General features: G+C 54.7%; 1 protein-coding gene across 3 annotated transcripts in view; it reads right to left on the reverse strand.

Annotated features, from left to right (window-relative positions):
• PTPRU (protein tyrosine phosphatase, receptor type, U) overlaps positions 1-15614 on the reverse strand; it is an 80220-nt gene that overhangs the window by 27491 nt on the left and 37115 nt on the right. For all 3 annotated transcript variants that reach the window (XM_012645999.1, XM_012646001.1, XM_012646000.1), the window contains exons 10-16: positions 15358-15559; positions 14910-15012; positions 12162-12435; positions 11158-11194; positions 10239-10377; positions 5875-5904; positions 2582-2739 (exon numbers count right to left, since the gene is read on the reverse strand). In XM_012645999.1, the coding sequence (XP_012501453.1) occupies positions 2582-2739; positions 5875-5904; positions 10239-10377; positions 11158-11194; positions 12162-12435; positions 14910-15012; positions 15358-15559 (943 nt within the window). The remainder of the gene's footprint in view (positions 1-2581; positions 2740-5874; positions 5905-10238; positions 10378-11157; positions 11195-12161; positions 12436-14909; positions 15013-15357; positions 15560-15614) is intronic.

The raw sequence follows: 15614 nt of genomic DNA on the forward strand, positions 1-15614 counted from the left end.
CTATGGAGAAAAACATGGGAAAAAAGGATAAGAAATGGAAAAGAAGAAATAACTTTTGGTCTTCGTAGATCCTTTGACTCTACTCAGAAAATCTGAAAGATTCTACAACACAAATTAGAATAAAAGAGTTTATCAAGGAATATGACTGTAAGATTAACACATATACAAAAAAATCAATTGCATTCCTCTATATAAGAAACAGAAATGTAATATTTGATAAGTGTACCATTTGTAATAGATGTCAAAAATAAAAGACCTGGGGATATAGCTAACAAAAGATACACAAGATTTTATGAAGAAAATTACTGAAATACATTCAAGACCTTCAAGACCTAAATAAATGGGATAATATATATCATGTTCACAGATGGAAAGACAATTTTATAAGATATCAATTCTCCCAAGATTGATCTATAGATTCAATACAAATCCATCCAACAAACTGTTTCAAGAAACTTGTGAAAAGATAATTCTAAAATTTGTAAGAAAGAGAATTAAAAAAAAAAATAGCCAAGACATCCTTGCTGAAGAACAAAGTTGGGAGTACTTAATGTCTCGGACTCAGATAGCTACAATAATTAGATAGTGGGTAGCACAGGAATCACCAAATTGAATGACGAAAGAACAGGAAGCCAAAAACAATCCACGCATATGTGGAAATGTGATATATGATAAAGGTGGCACTGTAAATCAGTAGTGGAAGCATGAACTATAACAAACGATGCCGGAACAGTTGGTTATTCCTATGGAAAAAATAAAACCTTTAATTCATACCACACACAAAAATCGATTCCAGGTGGATAAAGATTTAAATATGTAATGTAAAATATTAAAAGCTTTAGAAAAAGGTAAAAAATACTTTATGACCTTGGGTAGGGAGGAAACTCTTTAAGAAAACACAAAAAGTAGAAGTCACAAAGGAAGAAAAGACTGATGAATTTAACTCCGTTAAAATAAAAGCCTTCTGCTCATCCAAAGAGCCTATAAATAACCTGGGAAAATGAGCCATAAATGGAGGGAAGATATTTGCAATTCATAAGTGGCAAATGATTATTATCCTAAATATATAAAGAACTCCTAAAAACCACTAAGAAAGGAACAGAAAACCCAATAGAAAATTAGGTGAAAGACATGAACAGGCATTTCGTGGAAAAAGAGACCTGAATGGCCAATAATGACTTGAAAATGTAATCAGAGAAATGCAAATTAAGACTGTAGAGAATTACCATTTTCTACAAACTAGTCTGGCAGCAGTGAAGAAGGCTGGCAGATTTTGATCTTGCTATAGAGCAACAGAAAGTCTTACACAGTGCTGCTACAAGTGAAAACAGGCAAAGCCACTTTGGAAAGCAACTTGGCACTGTCTTATTAAGTCGAATACGCACGTACTCCATAATCAAGCAAGTCTATTTCTAGAACCTCATACGCAGGTGCATCTAGAGATCCACATAAGAATATTCACAGCGGCCTCATTTGTCATAACAAGAAAACCAGAAACCAATCGAATGTCCACGGATGGCAGAATGGAGAACTAAATTGTGATATAGTCATAGAATGGAAAACTACACATCAGAGAAAATAAATGAACTATAGCAAAACATCCACATGGGTAAATATTAGAAACATGATGTTGAGTTGAAAAGTAGAGTGTGATTTCGTTTTTATAAAGCCTGAAAATGAGTAAAACTATATGATGCATTATTTGGGGACATATGCACACAGGATAAAATTACCCCCAAAAAGACAAGAAAATTATAAACACAAATTTCAGAGGAATATTTACATCTAAGAAGGAGGCAGGGATGTAGCTGGGGAGAAACACCGAGATAATGTTCTAATTCCCCAGTTCAGTTCACTGGTGCTTGCTGTATTATTAGGACTTCACGACTTTCATAAACATTACATATTTTCTTTTATACAAATCAACACGAAATAGAATAAAAAGATGTGGGACGAAGCAATTTATGACACACTCCTAGCGCGTAACAGCTGAGTCGCTATGTCCTGTGGATCCAGGCGCAGTGCTCAATGATTTACACACATTATCTCATACACTGATCTTTCACACCAGTCCTACCGGCAGAGCTGATCTTTATTCCCATTTTATACATGAGGAAACAGACATCCAGAGAGGTTAGCAACTTGCCCCAGGTCACACAGCTAAGAAGGGGATCTGCCAGGTAAGCCCAGGTCTGCGTGACTCTGTATCGGTCCCTTTCAGCCACTGGAACCCCACCTCTCACACAGCAGGTGCTCAATAAATGGCGAGGCTGCCGTGATCCCTCTGTTCACACAGCACACTTTGCACCTCCTCCTCGACAACCGTCACGGCGCATCCTGCGTTCCTCTTACGTTAGCAGAATTCCTTGCAAGCTCCTCCAGTGCACACACAAAGACACACCTGCGCCCTCTCTGCATTTCCTGTGCCAATGCACCCGGCAGGAGCACAATAGATGCTTAAATTTTCGTTAGGGGGGTTACAGAACTCATGTCACGTGGGGGCCCCAGAGAGGCTTGATTCTGTCAGCCCACGTGGGGAGCCCCAGAGCCACGAGGAGGGGGCAGGAGGGCCGGCACTCACCCCGGGAGCTGTAGCCGTGGGCGTCCATGAAGGCCAGGCCCAGCCGCTCATCCTCCTGCAGGGTGCTCTGGTCCGCGAAGCTCCGGTCCACGGCGCTCATCATGTGGGTCTTCTCCTGGCGGTAGTTGACGGTGGCCTTGGTCATGCTCACCGGCTTCCTGCAGAGGGGCGTTGACAGGAGACACGGGCACTGCGCGGGGCTGGACAGCACCCAGAGGTGGGTGGGGAGGCCCAGCAGTCAGGGGGCCTTGAGGCCAGGAGCAGGCAGGTGTCTAGAAGCATCTCTGGGTGCTGAGGGGGCTCTGCCTCCATCCTTCACTCAGCAACCCGGGGAGCTGCTGCCTCCCCCAAAGGGGCTGGCAGAGTCCCTCCCCTGGGGACCTTTGCTGAGCACCAAGGATAGAGCAGCAGGGACCTCGGGCTGGGATTCTCACTGGCCCTGTGGGCCCAGGAAATGGGAAGGAAAGTCACTCTGGCCCTAATTTGGTGTCACAGCAGACAGTCACCACTGTACCCCAAACCAGGCAGGCGGCTGGCCCAGCCCCAGCCCCAGCATGTCCCCACCTCCACCCTCCTCTCCTCCTGTTCTCACTAGAGACCTGTCCTCGGGACTCCTATTTCTCCTGCAGTAGAGAGGGATACACTCTTCCTTCGTGGCCAAGGGTCAGGCAGGTGCTCAGCCAGTGCTCTGGAGCTTTCCTCCGGGCACAGAATGAACACTAACCTGGGCTTCCTCTTACTCCCAGAACCCCCTAGGATGGTCCCACCATGGACTACCATAGACCTGTAGAGAGACCACCACAGGGTCCACTACCCACCAGTCCATCCTGCTGCTGAAAGCTGCAGGGGACAGACTGAGAGGCACCCCTCCCTCCAGGCCCAGCTTCAGGGATGAGGATGGCTGTGACTTCGGAGGAACTTGGAGGAAGGGGAGGGAGAAAAGGAGGTGGGGAGGCAGGGACAGCTCCATGATCCTCGGCCAGAAACAGGCAAAGAGGAAATGACTTGGGACCCCTGCTGAGGTGGAGAAGAGCTCGAGGGGCCCAATCACAAGGAAGGCTCCTGAGGGGAGAGCTATTCCCCTGCCCCACCCTACAGCGTGCAAGATGTGGGGTAGACCTGAGAAAGGACTTCCAGACTATGAGGGCTCAGGGGCAGTGACCACCCGTGGAGATGAGGAAGCCAAAGAAAGGATTTTCCCAGACAGGCAAGCTCCAGTCAGCCTGTCCTGGACTCAGAGCCGCCTGCGGCAGGGGAAGGACAGGGTGACCTCTGCATGCCCCTCCTGCCAGGACCAGGATGTCCCTCCTGTGCTAAGAAGGCAGCTGTGTCCGCACTGGGACCACTGCTGCTGTGCACGGAGGTGGGCACAGCAGGCCCAGCTTCCCCCTCCCAGCCCATGCTGGGCCGTGGGCATCGCCCTCACCATGGCCCGGGCAGAGCCACAGACCCCTTTGGGGGCAGGAGAGGAGAAGCCTCTGTGGCTGTGACCGTGACCACCTTAAGGGGCAAAGAGACTTAGGAGGACACAGGGAAGGAGGAGGGAGCAGAGAGAAAGGGACAGTAACAAGGAGAGAGAGGAAGTGGGGAAGGGGACAGAGAGCGGAGGAGGGACAGACACAGCAAACCACAGGGCAGGCAGGCAGGGCCAGGACAGATGGCAGCCGGCCAGGCTGGCTGAACATGGAGCCCAAAGAGGACCCCCCAGTGAGCGGACACCAGCCTAGAGGGCGGTCTCCAGTGGTGTGCCACAGGGCTCTGTTCCTGCCCGGGACTCCTGGCCCACTTGGAAGAAGAACCACGAAAACGAACCAGCCGGATCCACGGAAGACAGAACCCGGGAGGGACACGGAGCACCTGCCAGCATTCGGCTCATCCCCACGCAAGATTAAGCAGATGAAATCAACACAGACCCTTTGAAAAGTTCTGCATTTAGTTTCAAAAATGAACCACAGTCTGGGCGCACAGTGGCTCACACCTGTAATCCTAACACTTTGGGAGGCAGAGGCAGGAGGATCACTTGAGGACAGGAGTTCGAAACCAGCCTGGGCAACATAGCAACACTCCTTCTCTACAAAAAAATGTTAAAAATAAAAGATTAGCTGGGTGTGGTGGCACACGCCCATAGTCCCAGCCACTTGGGAGACTGAGGCAAGAGCATCACTAGAGCCCAGTTCAAGATTACAGTGAGCTGTGATAACGCCACTGCACTCCAGCCTGGGCGACAGAATGAAATCCTGTCTCTAAGAAAAAAAAAAAAAAAAACAAAAGAAGGAAAGAAAAAAACCACACAAAAATTAACTGCACGAGCAGCGGGGAGGGAGAAACACCTCGTCAGCAATTCCTGCCAACGCCAAGCGGGAGGCTCAGCAGAGCCGATGGGTGTTTAGTTGCTGGAAAAGCTCATGTCGGGAAACAACAGTGTGAGTGGCAGGTCCGGGGGGAGGAGGTGAGCGACCCACTGTCCTCTGGCTGGCCAGGTGCCATCTGGGCCCGCTCTGCAAGGGAGGGGAAACAAGCACAGGTATAGGAGGAATGTTCTGGAAAGCCCGCGGAGTAGAAGACGGAAGACAGAGAAGCATCGGCAGGCTATGTAGTCAGCCAGGGGGCCTGGCTGACAAGTCCCTCGACCTCTCTGAGCCTCAGTTTCCCCATCAGGAAAGTGGGAGTGATAACATCCTGCTTCTCAAGGCTGCTGTGAGGATTCCGCGTCAAGAACTGAGCACAGGGCTTGGCCTGGAGGAAGCGCCCAAGAAATGGGTCTGCGGAGCTGGGGCTGCCCGGCTGGAGAAGGGGCTCGTGGGGACCTGAGTGCCGTCTGCACTGTGGGAGGAGCTGCCAGTGTGGGACAGGTCAACCCCACCCCTGTGCACACATGCGCATGCGTGTACAAGGGCGAGGACTCCAGAGGGGACCCATGCGAGCACGGTCCTGGACGTGGATTTGGGCTGAGGTCAGGCCGTCCTTCTGACCACCAGGAACAATTCAAGGACAGAAGGGGCTGCCCCGGTGGTGGAGAGGACACCGAGGCTCAGGGAGGTGACATGGCCTGCCCAGGGAGGCTCCGCAGAGCCAACTGTGACCCGTGACTCTGACTACAGAACCAGCACTCGTGACCATGACTCGGGGAGGAAGACGCAGAGCAGAGAGACAGAGCTGGAGGGAGAGTCAGAGGCCGCGGTGGCCGCAGAGAACGTGGCTGACACGAGGCCAGGCCGGGTGCACGAGCCCGAGCCCAGCCAGAGGGGGCGAGTGGGAGGTCCCACCTGGGAGAGCCGGGGGGAGCTACTTACGGGTAGTAGGAGTAGGCATAGTGGCCTCGCCTGGCAGCGTGCAAAGAGAGAACAGCACAGTGTGTCTGCGGTCCTTCCACCAGGGCTGGGCTGAGGGCAGTGCCCAGCCAGCAGAGCGGGGCCTGGGTGCCTCCCGTGCTGGGGAGGGGGTTGGCCAGGGACTGGACAGGTCAGGAGGGCCTTCCTCGTCCCAAGGGCCGGCCAGGCTCAGATGTTGAAGACCAGGACCAAAGGCCCTTCCAGAACCTTCCCTGAGCTTGCTGCTGGAGTGAGGAGGAGGTGGGGAAAGGGCCTGGGGGTACACAGAGCTTGCAGACACAGTCATACACACAAGCATACACAGAAGGAAAGACACACACATGCACACTCACACATAAACAGATATACATACAGATACATACACACACATGCCCATACACACTCACAAATGCAGACATCACACGTGCAGACATGCTCATCCACACATTCAAACACACTGACACACACTCATGCAGACATATATTAAAAAAAACACACTCATAGACATCCCACACATTCACTCATACACTCAATGGTAACTGCTCTCCTTCCTGCAGACGCCCCCCCACCCTCAGTCCCCGCGGGCCCCTCTGACCCTGAGGAGACAGCCCTTTGCATACACCTCCACCTGGGAGAGAAACAGTGGCTGGGGACAGGGAGAGGGCAGGATGGAAAGGACTCCAGCTGGATGCCCTGGGCAAACCTAGGGCCCACCCTCGCCCACCCTGACTGCCTTGGATGTGGGGTCCACTAAAGCAGCCAGGTCACCCCCTCACGGAGCGCCTGAAACACAGCTTAGGTCAAGAGCCCTATGCTTACCGCAAAGCCCATGGTATAGAGCTGGAAGATTCCCATTTCACAGATGGGAAGCTGAGTCACGGAGAGTCACGCGCTGCCCCAAAACTCTCTGGGAGTCAGTGGCAGAGTCCAAAGCAGGCCTTAGGCCTCTGGACGCCTGTCCCTGTCCCTGTCCCCTGAACCTCCTTTGTGCTCCATCCTGAGGCCTCATCCAGGCACACTCCAGAGTCCCCCATTTACCTGCCCCCACATCACCCCATCAGCCAGGACCCCAGAGAATGGCCTTCCACAGGCAATCCTGCAGATCGAGGGGAGCAGAGAGGGGACTGAGGCCCAGCAAGGGCAGGAGACTGGCTCAAGGTCACACAGCACAGCTCTATCCCAGGGAGAGAGGGGAGGGTCCAGGGCCCTGGGGCTGGTCACGAAGACCCCAAAGGGGCGTGGGGCTGGCCAAAGGAATGGCATTCTTCTGGTCTCAGCCAAAATGTTATGACTTCAAAAGGGCCTTCCCTGACCACTCTCCTACAGTTGCCAACTACATTATGTCCCTGTGTTCTCTCTGCCCACCCCACCTTGTTCTTTTCACAATCTGTAATTATCTCATCCATTTGTGCTTTTCTAATTTAACGCCAGGCTCCCCACTAGCTACAAGAGGAGCACAGGAGGACAGGATCCTTGTCTTTTTTGCCCGCTAGATCCCCAGGGCCCAGCACAGGGCCCAGCACATTGTAATCCCTCAATAAATATTTCCTTGAATTGACTAATCAATAAATGACAGAAAATAAACGACAGAACTTCACCTCCATGAGCTTCCATTTCCTTCTCTAAAAGAGCGAGGTTAATAATCCCCCCACAGGGACTGTTGTGAGGTTTAAGCAGCAGGAAGCCATGTGCTCGGCAGGAGCCAACAAGCAGCTCCTCCCTGCGTCCCCAGCTCTGGGGGACCTGACTCCACTGGGCTAGACCCTGGGGACGTACAGCCAACAAGACAGAACTTCATGGAGCTCTTAATGCAGCAGGGAAGACAAACACCGAGCAATGCACTACAAGTGAGTACACGAAAAAGTGCGGGAGAAGAAAATGCTACTAAGGAGAAAGGTGGGATGCGGGCGCCTCTGGAAGCAGAACCAGGGCATCTGCCCTGGCCTGAGGTCACCAGCCTTCCTGCGGGGTGCTGCAGTTCCCCTAGGGCAGCTGCATCCAGTCCGACTATCCCCATGGGCAGGGCAGGATGGAGCATCCGAAACCTCCTCCCAGCTGGCCCCTGACTGTTTCCCATAACCACCCCCCACCTCCTCCTGCCTCCAACAAGCAGCCCGTTACAATCACAACCCAAGTTGATCTGAACACCCCCCTCCCTGCCAGAGCTGCTTGTCCTACCCACAGTGCAGGCTGGGAAAGCCCTGGGGGGCCAGGGGCCCTGAAGGCCAAGGTAGGATCCAGAAGGATCAGTGAGGTGCTACACTGTGGGACTGCGTGGCTTTCAGAGGAAGTAAGGGGGTACAGGGGGACACAGTGGGAGCGGCCTAGAGGCATCTGGCATAGCCTGGGTTTATGGAGTAGCAACTGCATAAGGCAGGGTTTCCTAGAGAGGCCCTGACAGCATTTCTCATCCATCCTCTCCTTGGCCCGACACTCTCTCTGCAGGGGTGGGTGACACCCCCACTCTGCCTATCCTCTCTCTCCTTGAGGGTTGATTTCTAGGACCTCAAATACTACCTCAAAGCCCCTAAAATCTGACTCTTCCTTTATAGCCCCCTCCAACCCCAGCCCCAGCCCAACCCCACTTAGAGTCACCTCTCAGGCCCCCTGCTGGGGAGAAGTCAGGACTTGCCACTTTGGGGGCACCTCCTGTGCACCCGACTCAGTGAGGCCTTTCACATGTGTAGTCAGGCCTGGGTTCGAATCAGACCCTGCCACTGCCCAACACAGAGACATGGGCAAGGTGTTTTCATTTCTGCATCTGTAAAAAGGGAGTCAGACCTGTTTCACGGGTCAGGATCCGAGAAGGAAATGTTTTTCTGACATATCCTGAGTGCTAGAACAGTGCCTGGCACACAGCGGGCACTCAATAACTAATGTAATAATGGCTGATATGTGTAAAGCTCCTGGCACATGGTAATTACTGAAATGATGGTTTAAAATAGTCTCTCAGCTAGGTGTGGTAGCTCACGCTTACAATCCCAGCACTTTGAGAGGCCAAGGTAGGAGGATCGCTTGAGGACAGGAGTTCAAGACCAGCCTGAGCAACATACAGAGATCCCATCTGTACAAAACATAAGAAAAATTGCCAGGCATGGTGGTGAGTGCCTACAGTTCCAGCTACTTGGGAGGCTGAGGCAGGAGAATCTCTTGAGCCCAGGAGTTTGAGGCTACAGTGAACCATAATTGCACTACTGCACTCCAGCCTGGGTGACAGAGCAAGACCTGTCTCTAAAAAGTAAGATAAAATAGAATATTCTCTCATAAAGCTATGCAAGGACTACTACGGAAGGGAAAAATCAGAGCCTAATGCCCTAGGCAGGCAATCCCCCTACAGCCCCTTACTCTGGGCACATGCCACCCCTAGTCTCTCTCTCCTGCTGGTGCCTGGCCTCAGGCAAGGTGGCCCTAGCCAGCTCATTCTCATCTTCCTGGATCCTACTTATCTGCTCCCAGCAGCCTAGAGATCCAGTGCCAGCCTACCCATGTGTGCCCAGCCTGGCAGCAGCAGGGGCTCCAGAAGCCAGAGCCCAGGTGGAGAGGGGCGGAGCTGGCTCTGCCTCTGGCTCCCTGGGTGACCTTGGGCAGGTCCACACCCCCTCTGGGCCTCAGCATCCCTATCCTTAGTTAAGGTGCTTGGACCAGTGTCCTGGGCTGCCCGGTGGGAATGAGGTAGGGGTGGGCTGGCAAGCAGAGGGGTCTCAGAAGCCCCATCCTGCTCCCAACCAGAGCTGCTGCCCAGCTGTCATCTGCTCCATGTCCTGGGCTCCCAGGGGAGGATTTTTTTGGTGTTTCAAAAACAGGTTCTGTTGCTTTAAAAAGATTTGGAAACCACTAGACTAGATGGCCTTGACCTACCTAGCAGCTCTCACGTCCTGGGGTTCTGAGCCTCTACAATTCTAAAGTCTGAGATTCTCAGAATTCCAAATTCTGGATTTCCAAAACTGTAAGATTCTAAGTTATGGGTTCTAAGATGTGTTAGGATTCATGCTGCCCTCTGCAAAATGCACTAGGAAACACATCCCAGGCAAACACAATGCTGACCTTTAAGGTCTGAGGGATAGTAAGAGAAAGGGGGTTTTCTTTCAGTCACAGGACCAAGAGAGCTCCTCAGGAATCTACAGTAACAGGGTCCAGGGCACACTTAACCCAAGAGAGGGTGGGGCCCAGGAAGAGCCGTGGCTCAGGGCCCTGCTCAAGACCAGATGCAGACCCGATGCCCAGGCTGGCAGCCCTCCACACACCCACCAGGTGGCCGCCCTACCAGCCCCCCACCATGCCTCAGTGCCCACCAGGCTTCTAAGGGGCAGAAGCCACTGGCGGGCCAGGGCACCAGCCTCACTCACCCTTTGCGGATGATGACAATGATGGCCCCCAGGAGGAGGATGAGGACAGCAAGCCCCCCGGCACAGATGCCCAGGATAAGCCCCATCTCCTCCGATCTCTGGGACACCTCCAGGGGCCGCTTGCTTTCCTTGCAGGCAGCTGGGAGAACAAAGCAGGGCAAAGGATCAGAGAGGAGACAGGGACCACCAAGCCCCTCCTGCAGGGGTCTGTGCCCCAGGGACAAACTGGGCTGCACAAACACACATGCACAAAGACAATGACCCCTCATCCCCTACAGGTGCTGCCTTTCCATCAGATCTGCCCTTCGCCATCCCTCATAGCTCCTGCTTCCACGTCAGAGTCAGGAAGAGCCTCCCTCTCCTCTCCACTTTCTCAAATCCTCCCCAGCCCTCAGGGGAAAGGGGAGGGACCACACCTGGGACTTCAGACCCACCCTCTTGCCTTCCTGGGAGAAAGAATTACGGACCTCAGTGTGACTAGGACATCTCAGGACCGGACCAGCCCCATTCCCTGCCTGGAACAGGGACGACCCCTGCACCACAGGGTCCATGCTGTCCCCACCTTTCTCTCCCACCACAGGAAAGGGGGCAGATACAGAAGCCAGAACCAGCACCCAGTAACCAGCAACCGCCAGGCCCAACCATAATGGCTCCCTCCACAGGCCTGTCCCAGGCCCCTGCCAGGCCCCTTCTGTGACCACAGAGACGGTTGGGGAGGGTGGGCCCTGCTGCCAGCCTGGGAGATGGAGCCCTTGAGGTGGGGCTCATGGGGGCCAAGATGGGAAGCCCTTCCTGACACCAGGCCTGCCAAACCGCCCTCCTGTGCTCCCACAGCCCTGGGACCTCAGGTTCCACCTCCCTGGAGCTGGGCAGGTGGGAAATCTGCCGCTGAAGGAGAAGGGCACCCAGCCGGACTCACCTTTCCTGGCGATGCGAATGCAGTTCAGCCGAGTCTCCTGGAGGCACAGATGGGGTCTCAGCGCAGCTGAAGCCCCAGTCTCTCCCTCCCCAGGGCAGGAACTTCAAGCAGCGGTTTTTGGGCCAGATCACGGTTTTGTCTGGTATAACTAAGGACCCCCCACCCAGCAAAAGGGCCCGGACACCCAGGGGAAGAGGGCGGGGCCTCGAAGTAAGGGCGTGGTCTAAGTCTGGAGGTCAGGTCAGGTAGAAGCCAGGGAAGGAGCGATGGAGGAAGGAGGAGCTTGGAGAATAGAGCGGGGCCTCAGGGAGGAGTGAGATGGGCTCCTATGGGAAGAGGCACCGGAGACAGTAGGCAGGGCCTCAAGAAGGGACAGGGTCTACACTGGGGGCCTAGGTAGAGAAGACCCTAGGAAAGAAGGCTCAGGAAGGGCGTAGTGTCTGTGGGATACAGCCTGTGGCCAGGAGGGCGGGGATATGGGAGGGGATGGGCTATAGAAGGGAGGGAATGGGAAGGGCGGGGCATTGTGAGGGTGGGGCTACGGGGAGGTGGAGGCTTTAGGAGGGTGTGGTTACAGGGAGGGGCTGAGCAGTGAGGGGGCGGGGCTATGATGAGGCTGGGGCAGTGAGAGGGCCAGGTTGCAGGAGGGTGGAGCTGTGGGAGGGGCTGGGCCATGGGAGGGGTAGGGACATGAGAAGGCGGGGCTACAGGAGGGGCTGGGTTATGGAAGGAGTTAGGCTATGGGAGGGCGGGGCTGTGGGAGGAGCTGGGTTATAGATGGGTAGGGCAGTGGGAGGGCAGGGCTATGAAAGGACGGGGTTATGCGAGGGGCCAGGCTATGAGAGGGCGGGGTTATGGAGGGGCCAGGATAGGGGAGGGCGGGGATAGGGGAGGGGCGGGGCCTAGGGGAGGTTCTGTCTCTGGCGGGGGCCACTCCAAGGTGTCCCCAGCCTGCCATCCCCCACCTCTGGCCACCCCCACCACGACCCTGGCCAGTCCCTCACCCCCTTCAGGTGGCTTGTTGCCTGGAAGTAGATGAGGTAGGCCTTCCTGGGCTCAAGTGGTGGGTTCCAGAAGCCTCGATAGGTCTGGTTGTCACCCACGGTGAAGGGCATGGCCTCAGGCAGACTGCTTGCCGCCAGTTCCGCCCCGAAGTAATGCACCAGGCCTCGGGCCAGCGCCGCCTCGAAGGTCAGTGGCACTGGGAAGCAGTCCTGGCCACCTGGCTCCCGCCGCAGCCGCCGCGGCCGCTCCTCCTCCACAATCACCTGGTACACACTGGGAGGGAGGGGAGAGTGCAAGTCATCACAGCAGGTCAGAGGATGGTGAGCACTTTGGGGTCAAGCCCACCTGAGGACTAATCTCCCCTCTGCCCTTTACCAGCTGGGCAAGTCGCTTAACCTCCCTGGGCCTCAGTTTCCTCCTCTGTAAAATGGGAGTGATCATAGGACTGTTCCATGAGGTAGATGTGAGTGATGGGCAAGTTTAGCAAGCAGCCAGCACGTCAGCTGCTATTCCTGGTACTAACCAAGGCTGAGGGAATCGTGGGCCCTGCTCAGTGGAACCAAGCCAGGAGGCCTCACTCTGCCTCTTCAGTGAGTCCTCCTGCCTGTGACACAAGACCTGGGAAACCAAAGCCACTCCACAGCTCCCTTCGGCCTCGGCAGATTACAAGGTTACCAGATCCATTCATTCATTCATTCCGAGTTTACTGAGCTCAGATGATGAGCCCTGTGCTAAGCACTTAGGCATCTGGGCTCCTGGAACTGATCTCTAGTGGGAGAGACCGTCACATAGCAAAGAAGGACACATGTCACACTACATCTCTAGTACCCTCTCAATCCTGAGGCAGCCTCTAGTCTGCAAACTGGAACCCTGCTGTCTCCGGGTCCCGACTGCCCCACTGATTTGTGTTACCCAGTCCTGACGTCTGTGTTTCTGTTTATTTTATCACTCTACTGAACGAGCTTTTGTTGTGAGCTCCTCCAAATCCTCTGTGGGACAAAGCCAAGAGCAAACACGTGACTGCTGACAAATTTAAATATTTCCAGTCACAGCCTCAGTCACGTCTCAGTGTGTGACATCCCATACTGACAGCCTCTGCTCTGGGAAGCCGAAATGCCTTTTCCTTGTTCTCTAGATGTTCCTTGTGAGGTTCCAAGCTGCGGGGAATCATCTCAGAGTTGGTCACCAGCCCACTGCCTGTCACTAGCCCATTATAAACACCAGTCCAAGCCCCTCGCAGCCTCCATTTCTCCGGGCTGAGGTCAGGCTTCGCCCAGCCCTAAATCCCACCAGGAGATAAAAATGAACGTTAGCCATGAACAAAGTACATCTGAATCTAGAAAAAGCCCCATTACGCAAATAAGGAGACGAGGCTCAGGAAGGTAAAGGGACATGCCCAGGATCACACTGCCATCCTGCCCCTCCCCTCCCACCATGTCCCACCCCCATCCCCACTCAGCCTTGTCATCACCACCCCTGAGGGACCCTAACCAGTCCTGCTCACTGGACTCTCAAGGACAAGGAAGGAAGAGTCTCCCAACTCCAACTCCTCCCACATTCAGCCACACAAGGACCCTGAGGCTCCAGCAAAATGCAAAATGCCAAATGCCCCGCAGATGCCCTGACTTTTTCCTGGGTCTCCCCTGAGGGTCTGGGAACCAGCCCAGGACAGGATTTTCAGTGGCAAACATGGGGGAGACAAGGCAGAAGGACGGGGGATGCAGTGGGGATAGGGAGGTGAGAGACTGCCAAGGGCACCTGGGCAACCTACTACCTTCTTGGGGGGCTGAGTAGGACCCTCACACCCCCCACCTAGAGGCTGTCACCCTCTCTCAGTGCATGTACCTTTGTGGAAGGAAGGGGCAGACCAGAGTGACAGGAAGGCACTCTGATTTCTAGAAAAGGTATTGGCTTTGCAGACAGACCTGGGTTTCAAATCCCAGCTCTATCACTTACTAGCTCTGTGGCCTTGGGGACAGGTGATTTAGGCCCTCTGAGTCAGTTTCCTGATGCGTAAAATGAGGGTAATAATACCCACTCCACAGGGCTGCCACGAGGATAAAATGACTTTGTGCAGGTAAAGCCCCCCGCACAGCGCCGGGCTAACAGTGTGTGCACACACTTGTACAAGCACCCTCACGCTCTCACATACGTGCACACTCATATTGCCCACACATACCTCTCGCACATGCTCACACCTCCACACCACACATCACATGTCTTTATCACAAAAACACAGCCCGGCTCACATCCCACATACACACACACCACACAGACACACGACATCTCGTCTCCAGCACCTTCTCCCCAGCAGAGGCAGCCACCGAGGCATCAGCAGCCCCAACTTCCTCTAGGGAGGAGGCGGCAGAGAAGCCAAGCTCCTGGCCACTATCTGGCCAGCTGCCCTAGCCTTCTAGAAAGCCCACCCCTGTACCTCCAGGAAAAGAGCTGGGAAGAAGTAAGGCCCCCACAGTTTCTTTCCTCCAAGGTGTCTGAGGGAAGGCGCTCTACAGAGACCTGGACAGTCCCCTCTCCAGGCTGGACACTATCCAGAGACCTCATGACAGTCACCGTCCAAGACCCATGGTCTCAGAGGGGAATGACTGCAGGCTTCCTGGCTGCCCAGGACCACAGAACATCCCGTTCCAGACAGTCCCTGCGTGGGAGACTGAGGGAGGACAAGGGTGAGCTGGCCTGGGTGGGGCCTCTGGCCCTGGCCTCCCGCCCCTCCGTCCAGGATTTCCCACCTGATGGGTGCACCGCGGCCCTGTGCTGGCCTCAGCAGCACGGTGATGGTGTTCTCAGACTCGCCCAGGGGCGACGGCATATCAGCATAATCGAAGCTGGGAGCTGGGGATGGGGGACAGGGACATTAGCATGGAGTTTGGCCACTGGACCAGGAAGGCCAGGCCTCCTTGACCAGTGTCCTCAGATCTCTTCGCATTTAGCCTCTTTGCTGACCCCTGACCTCGGGCACCAACCCCAACCTCAACCCTCTGATTCCACTGGCCACAGTCTCCTGATCTCTCTGACTTAATCCTCCCTGACCCCTGACTCCAACCCCTAAATGGCACATGGATCTCAGCAGGAGCCCTCCGTAACCACCCCCAGATACCCTTGCTCCCACTCTGCCCACAGAACCCTGGGATTCTGAGCCACCTCCAAGGGGCCAGGCCTGGGTCGGGTAGGGCTCACCTGAGATGTTGGTGGTGATCTCAGTGAGCGCTGCCTGGCCAAAGCCTTTGCTCGTGCGGGCCCGCACAGAGAACAGGTAGGTGGTGCCTGGGTGCAGGTTGGAGAAGACATGGTAGGTCTCGTTTCGGAGCTTGGAGATGGTACGTCGTGGGCCCGGCACGTTCACCGCCGGGTCTGACGACTCGATGCTCTGGTAGCTGATCTGGGGGCAGGATGGGCAGGCAGGCAGGCACGGGGATGGGGCAGGCCATCACTGA

This window comes from Propithecus coquereli, unplaced genomic scaffold (genome assembly GCF_000956105.1).
Source record: "Propithecus coquereli isolate 6110/MARCELLA unplaced genomic scaffold, Pcoq_1.0 Scaffold239, whole genome shotgun sequence".
In the NCBI taxonomy this organism is placed as follows: domain Eukaryota; kingdom Metazoa; phylum Chordata; class Mammalia; order Primates; family Indriidae; genus Propithecus; species Propithecus coquereli.